The 9334-nt window shown below is 43.8% G+C and overlaps 1 protein-coding gene across 1 annotated transcript; it reads left to right on the top strand.

Annotated features, from left to right (window-relative positions):
- Window positions 1-2329: 2329 nt before the first annotated feature.
- On the top strand, window positions 2330-4651 carry LOC109752336 (uncharacterized). Its single transcript, XM_020311226.2, has one exon. The coding sequence runs from the start codon at window positions 3183-3185 to the stop codon at window positions 4419-4421; it is 1239 nt and encodes a 412-aa protein (XP_020166815.1). The 5' UTR covers window positions 2330-3182; the 3' UTR covers window positions 4422-4651.
- The last annotated feature ends 4683 nt before the right edge of the window (window positions 4652-9334 follow it).

The following is a 9334-nucleotide window of genomic DNA, read 5'->3' on the forward strand; positions in this document are numbered from 1 at the left end:
TGGCCTCTGTGAATGATATTAATGTTAGCAGGGCCAGCTGGTGGGCTTGCTATACGAATTCTAAGGATATGATCAAGGAGTTTGGAGCTTGTTTTGTTTCCAAAGTCCAGAGGGAGAGCAATGAGGTCGCGCATGAGCTTGCTGCCTATGCTAGAGTGCATGGAGATTTCTCTCCGTTAGCTGATGTGCTACATGCTTTGAAGCATGTATTTGCTTGATTGTAACCCAGATTTATTGATATAAATAAATGAAGCTCTCCCTTATCCTCAAATAAATAAAATACGATGAGGACTAATAAACTCAAATGGAGATAGTAAAATTTAGGTTGTGAAAACACTTAAAAGCATTTAAGACCCTAAAAGTTCTGACGTTAATACACAAATAAGATTTCACATGTCGATACCGGAAAGGATGTGTATTGTTATTTGCCCTGTTTGCCGGACATAAAAAAACTTGGCAAGCACATGACACTCAGCAATGCACGGGTCTTTGCTGAGTCAATTGAACCGAACACTCGACCAAGGCTGCGCCGAGTACTCAGCAGAGCCAGTGCCACGTTTCCCTTGCCGCCACAAGTGATGGTGCTGTTACAACGAGGCGAGTTTGTCGAGTATCTCATGTTGAACACTCGGCAAAGAATTTATTGTCTTTTCCAGATGTTGAAAATATTTGCTAAGTACCCGACATATAACACTCAACATTTTTCTTTTCTTTTTTAAATGCCCCCTTCCTTTTTGTCTCACTGTTTCTCTCTCGTCCTTTCTCGCCCCTTCTTTCTCAAAAAAATTGGAATACTCGGCGCCCGTTTGTCAAGTGTTGTGGGGCTTTTGTTCAGTATTTCTGACACTGGCATAAAACAGATTCTAGTACTGTGTGTACATAAATATATTTGTTAAATACTTAACTTTAGGCGTCTATGTGATGCGCACAATATTTTTCTTTGTTATACTATATAAGTGCAGCGATCGACTAGGGCGGCCCAACAACATGTATGGGTACTATAGTGCAAAAATATGCAAAAAGTCGAGTGCTCGCGAGGAATCAAACGCAAGACGCCGAGTTCGCCAAGGGTTCGTGTCTACATAGCAGCGAGAAGACATAAGAATCAACGAACACAGCAGATCCGATTTAAAAAAGAAACTTCAAACATATTTTTTTCTAAATGAATATTTCTTGAAACAGACCACTTTTCAAATTCGTGAATGAATTTTTAACAACTCAACTTTATTTTGAAATTTTGACCATTTTTTAAAATCTATGAATTTTTTTTGAAATGTTGAACACCAATTGAAATTGCGAATACTTTTTTAATCAGTTAAGAAAACCCGAATTTTTTTTAAAAAGGGGAACAATTTTTTAAAAACATGATTTGTTTTCAAATTTATTGACAAATTAATGGGAGCATTTCTCGAAAATTCTGTATATTTGTGAATGAGTCTTTTAAAAAAAGTCTGACCATTTTTTCTTTTTTTAGTTCCAAATGTGTATTAAAAACATGATTTGATTTTAAATTTGATATTTTTTGTTATTTACGAACAAAATTCAAAGATTCAAACATTTTTACAAAGCATGATTGTTTTTGAAATTCCAAATATTTTTTGAAAAAAAACACTTTTCAAAAATTCTAACAATTTTAGATGGGTTGAACATTTTTAAAAAATTGACAAATTGTGAAAAAGAAAGAAACAGAAAAGGAAAAAATGGAAAATTCAAAAGAAACTAAAAGTTGGTTCATAAACCTGCTAGAAGGTTCCTAAAACCAGGACGAAGGAATAGCTTAAATGGGCCGGCCCAAGTGCGCTCTGGTCTTGCAAAATGCGACAGATATGCACTCCCCTCAAGATTCAACCCCAAGTGCACGCGAACACGACAGATAAGCCTTAAGCGCCCATTACTATGCACTTTGCAAATGGGCGTACTTCCGGCCTGAATCAAAGTCGTGATCTCCTCCTCAAGTATAACTCGAGCTAACCACTAGGATAACTTAGCTCTTGACCCTTCTTACTTCTTCTTCATGTTTTATTCTTTTTAAGCTCGTGGAAAGCCTCCGGTTTTGGGAAGCTGTCAGAAACTTGCCAATCCGGTTTTTCTGGTCACTGGACAGTTTCCCATTCGCAGAAAGCCTTGTTTCTGGACCAGTTTTTGTTTTAGTTTTTTCTTTCTTTTCTTGTTTTTCTTATTTTTTTCAAAATGCTTGAACTTTTACAAATTCAATGAACTTTTTTAAGAATCAATAAACTTTTTCCAAATTTGATGTTTTTTATTGAAATTCGATAAACTTTTTATGAAACTATGAACCTTTTTCAATGATTTTTTTAAAAATCAATGAATTTTTTTCCAATTTGATGAACTTTTTTCAAACTCAATGAACTTTCTTTTCCAAATTTGATGATATTTGTCAAATTCATGAACTTTTTCGAAGTTTGTGATTATTTTAGAAATCTGCAAACATTTTTTCAGTTCACTATTTTTTCGATTTTTTGCTATTTGTTTAGAAAAATTTACGTTTTTTCAAAAACACAATGATTGACCTCAGTTGGTCAACCATGACCGGTCAAACGCGATCAGACCCACAAAAAACGTGATCAAATGACTAGGGAGAGATTGCTTTCTTCTTGGGCCGGCCCATGAGCGGGGCGCGTGGGTGCCAACAACTTGTTCGGGTGCTTAAGGCGCTGAACAAGAGCTCTGCATATCATGAATTTAGTCATGAATTTAGGAGCTTGAAAGTCGAGGTTCATAAACTCGCAAAGCATGCTTTATATGTAGGGGATGGCCACCAGACAACATGTCTGGTTAGTCAGGCCAATAGACTTGGTTTCGCCCCTAAACATTGTGACAGTTGAATAAAAAGCTTCGGAGTTTGTAAAAAAAAGTAATTATAGCAAATCTTCAGTGTGTAGTTCGGACCCACGAAAGGAAATCACTGATTTTCTTTTATGGAAAGAGCCCACGGAACGCGTCTTCCACCCCTCCCATCCCAAATCCAAGCCCAAACCCAAACCCGCGTTCTCTTCTCCAATACGCGCCCTCCTTCAAGATTTCAAGCACTACAAAAGGCGGCAGAGCGCGCGCGCATCTTCGAATCTTCGATCCACCCATCCCAGACCCCGCCGCCGGCGCCTCCCAGATCCACCGAACCCTAGCCAGCTCCCCGCCGGCCACGCCAGCTTCGATGACCCATGGCCTCCTCCTCCATCCTTCCCCAGGGCTGCAGGTTCAGCCCTTCCGACGCCGACCTCATCTCCTTCTACCTCCGCCCCATGATCGCTTCCGAGCCCCTCCCTGAGCCCGCCGCCAGGTTCCTGCACTCCGCCGACGCGTACGCCGCCGACCCGGCCGCCCTCGTCTCGGGCCTCCTGCCCGCGATCCTGCTGGCGCCCAAGACCGGGGAGGAGAGGCGGTGCTGGTACTTCTTCGGCTCCGCCAAGGCCCTGTCCGGGCACGACAAGCGCAGGTCCCGCGCCGTCGCCGGCGGCGAGGGCACGTGGCACGCCGAGAAGGGGAGGGCGGCCGTCCTCGACGGCGAGGGCCGCGGCCGAGTCGTCGGGTACAAGCAAAGTTTCAGGTACAAGCCCGTCCATGCCGACGGATCCGTGGAGGCCGTGTGGCTCATGGTGGAGTTCCGTATGGCTCATGATCAGGGAGATGATGAGAAAGGCGAATCAGTTCCAGTTCTTTGCAAGGTCTACCAGAGCCCGCGCAAGCCCCGATCTGCGTCCGTCCCCACGTCGCCGGCATACAAGAGGGAGAGGAAGAGGAAGGCCAGAGACGACTCAGCTCCGGTGAAGACTGTGAAGCGGCGGCTTCTTGTTCCTCCTGCTGCACCAGTTCCGCCGCCGGCCGTCGAGGAGCCACAGCCAGACTTGAACAACTGCTGGGATGGCGTCTCAGTGGACCAGCTTCTTGGTGATCTCATGTCCGGCCTCACGCCTGATCAAGTCCTGGGTGACTTCGTGATGCCTCTCCCTGAATCAGATGTCAATTGCAGCTTCTCCATGGCCAATCAGAATTCTGATCAAGTCCTCCTGGGTGACTTCTTGATGCCTGTCGTCCCTGAATCACAGGTCAATTACAGCTTCTCCATGTCCGACCATGCTGGTTCCATGGCGAGCAACTACGACACCGTCCTCCATGGTGGTTCAGTCACACCCCTTTTTGATAATTCTGATCAATTCGACTTGTCGATGCCCATCATCGAACCACTGCCCACTGACTTGCAGAGCCAGACAGCAATGCTAAATTATTTCAGCTTACTGCCTTGTGCCCCGTATGCTGGAATTTGTGATTCTTGGACAGGAGGTGACACCACGGACGATGAAGCAACCTCAGTCAGCTGGTACGACTCCGCTCCAAGCTCACCGGCAATCCCAACCGAGTGGATGATGCAATCACCATTTGCCACCCCATATCTATTCTGAAGCTGACCAGCTTCGTATTGTGTGTGTGTTTTCGCTACCCCATGGATAGGATACATGCAACCGCCATTTACCCCAAGGATAGGATACATGTCTTTGTAGCTCGTACAGTACCAAGGTTCAAGACCTTGATGAGTTTTTGACTTTATAATGATCTGGTTATGTATGTCAGGATACATTATTAAGTAATGGCTAAAAGATTCTTTAACTGAATTTAGATCTGTTCAATCTGAATTTAGATGTTCTATTATTCAGCATGTGGTTGCTTGTGTGATTTCCTATGTTGTAAACTGTAATTAATCACTTTTAGCTGCTGTCTCTAATCCAACAGCTGACTCATGCACTTGGGATCCTTAGCCGTTGCATATAATTAATGAACGTAGTATGTATTTGGATCTTAATTAGAGCGAATGAGTGGAAAAGGAAAACAATGAAATTTACTACTTACAGTTTAGCATTGTTCTAGCTAACTCTTTCAGTACACCTAACACTTCAGATCGGGATTCCTTGTTCTGTAATTCTCGAACCATATGACTATGGAATATTGGACACAGTCACACAGATTATCTCGGTCTTAGAAATAGCTTCCCTCCGTATTACTCACGCGATATTGCCATCTCATTTAGGTGGAATTTTGTGGTAGGCCTATGTGCTGGAGGCCTGGAGCACTCTACAGTTTCTGCATCTTCTGGTAGGATCTTTGATGAGCAATTGGCGTGCTTCCTCGTTCTGGTTCTAATAACTATTAAAATAGTTTTTCCACGTTTTGTTTTCTCATTGAACAGGCAAAGGCGCCTATTGTAATGGGCAAAAGATTCATGTCAGCCTGACAGGCAAGGTAGCCTTTTTTTCTCCTATACAACTGTACAAGAAGGATATGTGCACACCATTGTGTGCCTTGTTAGCCGAGATTCTAGTGTGCTGAGCGCAAGTAGTACTAGCACTTGGCTCTTCCACCGGTTGTTTATCAGTGTACTCGAGTGCTAGCGAGTAGTTCTGGGCTGACATGCCTGCCATTAAAATCTTGCAGTGACCATAGAACCAATGTATCTGTTCATTTAAGTACTTCAGTATGCAGTCATAATTCATGTAATTCAGATAGTTCATGCAGCAGATGTGAGCCAATATAAGTTTGTTCAAGGAATTCACTGACGTTTGTAGGGTAAGTGAATCTTCCCCTGATTAACAAGGAAAAGTATTCTGAATAGGATGGCTTTTTTTCCTTTCATTCTTTCAGTTTTATAAATTTCTGAAATGTATTTATCACACATGCACCCACTTTTCTCCTTTATGTTGTTTCTCTTATCCTTATTCTTTGAAATGTACTTTATTTTAGGGAGTACGAAGACTAGGCTCTGCTGCTGCTGATATGTTCCATGGTGGTCTAGGAATTGCAGAAGCCTATTGGGAATAAAGGCTTAAGCGATGGTGGGTTTGGATATGTCCCATGATCCTTTTTACCCCGTGAATTTGATTTTATTAGATAATTATCTCTTTTTTTCGCGAATACGCAAGCTGCGTATCTTTGTATTGATAGAAGAAGAGTACAAGCATGGGATTACAACGCTTACAAGGCCATGTGCGCACTAGGCATGGTGTACTAGCGAAGGAGCACAACAGATGGGGGTATGCTCAGCCCCGCGACCGGAAACTAGAGACTAAGCACTGGGGATAATGTTTTGCAGTCCGGTGGCGCCCGCCTTGGCCCATAGTCGCGCCTCGTCCTTGATGGTGTCGGAGGTGAAGTTGATCGATGGTGTCGCTCCGTCAAAAATACAAGCATTGCGTTGCTTCCAAATCCACCAAGCTGAGAGGATGATGAGGGAGGATAGACCCTTGCGCATGGAAGCGGGCGCGAGGTCGAGAGAGGATTGCCACCACAATTGGAATGGCGTGTCGGGGTCAGGGAGGTTGATGGGCACACGCGCCCAGCCGAGGATCTCGTGCCAAATTTGGCGATAGAAAGAGCATCCGGCAAGAATGTGGTGCATGGTCTCTTCCCCATGGTCACACAAGGCGCAAGCGTCGTCGTGGGGCAATCCGTGGCGAGCCAGGCGTTCCACGGTCCAGCAGAGGTTTAGCATGGCCAGCCAAAGGAAGAACTTGACGCGGAGAGGAGCCCAAGGTCGCCAGGTGAGCCGCCAGAAAGGGTCTTCACAAGCTCCGAAGAATAAGGCCTTGTAGCAGGAGCTTGCCGTGTATGTAGCAGAAGAGGTCCATCGCCAGCGTAGCATGTCCGGCTCGCTGGAGAGGTTAGTGTGTCGCACCAAGCGCCATAGCTCAACGTACTGCACCATGGCCGCCGGCCCAAGCGCGCCTCGGATATCCTGCACCCAAGAGCGCTGGTGTAGACCATCACGCACGCAGCGCTCCTTCTGAAGGTGCCTTGGGACGAGAGCGAGAACGAGAGGGGCGATCTCGGCCACAGACCTGCCAGCGATCCAGTGGTTGGTCCAGAATCTGCAAGAGTCTCCTGCTCCAAGCTGCCAAGTCGTGGAGGCTCTGAAAATTGCACTCGCATCCGCGTCGTGGGGGATGTGAAGGTGGCTCCACGGGCGAGTAGCGTCAGTACGTTGCAGCCATAGCCATCGAACACGGAGAGAGATGCCCGTGCGCTGTATGTCTCGGATGCCGAGGCCACCGAGGGAGATAGGCCGGCATACACGCTGCCAGTTGACGAGGCACTGACCACCGTTGGCCTTATCCGATCCTGCCCATAAGAATCCGCGGATGATCCGGTTCACCTTCTTGATGGCAGTGCTGTTGAAGGCGATGGCCGTGAGGAAGTGGGACTGGCTTATTTTCTTATTTTCAAACCTCACCGCATTTTTATCCAGGTAATGTTTTTTCATGTCTTGTGTTACCAGAGTAACTGAATGGACTGCCAGATATTTCTATGAAAGTTACATGGAATTTTTACTGGTCCAGCACTAAATACTCCGCAAAAAAGAATTTACCTTCAGTTTGCTGGTAATCCACCTGATGCTGCCAAACCCTTTCACTGGATATGGAAATCCAGCTGTCTGCATAAACAGAAGTTCTTTTCGCTTCTCCTACAAGACAGATTGAACACAAGGGACTTACTTACCAGAAAGTACTTCTATGTGGAAAACAACAGATGTGTTCTGTGTGGTGATGAAACTAATGAGGATTATATCCACCTATTCTTTTCATGTGATTTCAGTCAAAACTTCTGGATTGCTCTGGGCTCTGAATGGAATGCAGATTTGACTATATTCGATATGTTGATGGAGGCCAAAAAGAGAATTACAATCAAATGTTTCAAATAATGTTTGATCGCAGGTTGCTGGAGTCTATGGAAACACAGGAATGGCATCATCTTTGATCACAAGCAAAGAAACTTAGAATATTGCATTAGTTGCTTCAAAGAACACTTTGCTATGGTGACCAAGAGAACCAAACCTAGTCTTAAGGAGGGAATGCAATCATGGTTAGATTATTTGTAGGAACATTTGTAAGACTATAGCTATGCTATACCCCACCATTTGTAATTTTTCCATTATACAATGAAAAAGAGTTACAGTAGGGGCCTTCCCTACTGTTTTTGCTAAAAGAAAGATAGTTCTTATATTTCTGGATTCTTATAATTTGGTTTGAAAATTGTATAGAGCTAACCTTCATTGTTCAGTTTTGTACTAATTTCTGAAAGCAATCGATTTCATTTTCTATAATCAAATGTAGAATTTCCATAGTAAAAGGTATCAAAGTGATGCAAAGTTTCTGAAATGTATTTATCTAGCAGTCTTAGTTTCAGTTTTATAAATTTATGCTCGCTGATTCTGAGTAGGATGGCTTTTTCGTTCCTCCTCTAAGCTTACCGTGTGGAGTTTGTCAGTATAATTACTTGATGAACTTGGCTATTTTAAAACAGATAGCTAAAGAAGCTGGTGGGGTTTTGTAACCCATGGTCATGGATGGTGGATAGTTCACAGTTTCCAGTGGTGCTGTTCATAAACAGGTCAATTTTCAAAAGTAGTTTGTTCTCTAATTTGGTAGAAATCACCTCCTATAATGGTATTACAATACTAATGTATCAAGCATTGACAGTCATACTAATATCTCTAATGGCCAGAGCTACTTCTATAACCTATTGGCTAGCTCTAGCTGAATGTTTTGTCGATTTGGTTTGAACTGTGATTGTTAGCTTAAACTTTGCAAATGGGTCATTTCAGTGACACCATTGGGGAGCGATGAGATGTACCGTGCATTGACCGACAGTATCATAGGTTGCATTACTAGTAAACTTTGCTTGTTCTTTCATATGTTCCTGTTCTCTGCTATTGTTTCTGTTTTGTGCTGGTCAACATGTCCAAATTGCTTTGCTCCCAGCCCTCAACTAGAGCTAGTTTGTGTGTTTGTGGTGTTCCTTATGTTGCATGCAAGTGTTGCTGTGGTGGATTTCTGCACACTTTTCAAATGATTGACGATCAATTCATGAAGATGGAATTTCACATGAGTCTGTTCAATTCTTGCATCCCAAGATGAACAGGGATCACATCCTCTGCCTAAATGCGTAACTTTGATCTCTGTATCAGGATGAAACGGTGTATCATTATGCGCATAACATGCCTCTGTGTTGATAAGAAAAAGAAGACAGTTGTTGGATGCATGTTTTGCATAACGACATTAGGGACAGTTCTTTGTGTGATCAACGCTTTGTGTTGTTTGAGGGAAAAGATTATGGACGGACCTCTGCACAACGGAATAGCCACGAGTTTGATGGCGGCGAGATGAACGATTCGCTAAAATTTGTCCAGTCATTATTTTTGTAGGCAAGGCAAGCAAACTTGACAGCTTGCATTGCATTTTGATGGCAAGAATATTTGTAAAATTGCCGATGGCTGATCTTGTGTATTCTGCTGATGTGTTAAACATTCCCTTCTACCTGTCCAGAA

This window comes from Aegilops tauschii, chromosome 6, assembly GCF_002575655.3.
Source record: "Aegilops tauschii subsp. strangulata cultivar AL8/78 chromosome 6, Aet v6.0, whole genome shotgun sequence".
Classification (NCBI taxonomy): domain Eukaryota; kingdom Viridiplantae; phylum Streptophyta; class Magnoliopsida; order Poales; family Poaceae; genus Aegilops; species Aegilops tauschii.

What these genes read in the sequence shown, in the direction of transcription:
- LOC109752336 (XM_020311226.2), top strand. Translation starts at nt 3,183, where the DNA reads ATGGCCTCCTCCTCCATCCTTCCCCAGGGCTGCAGGTTCAGCCCTTCC.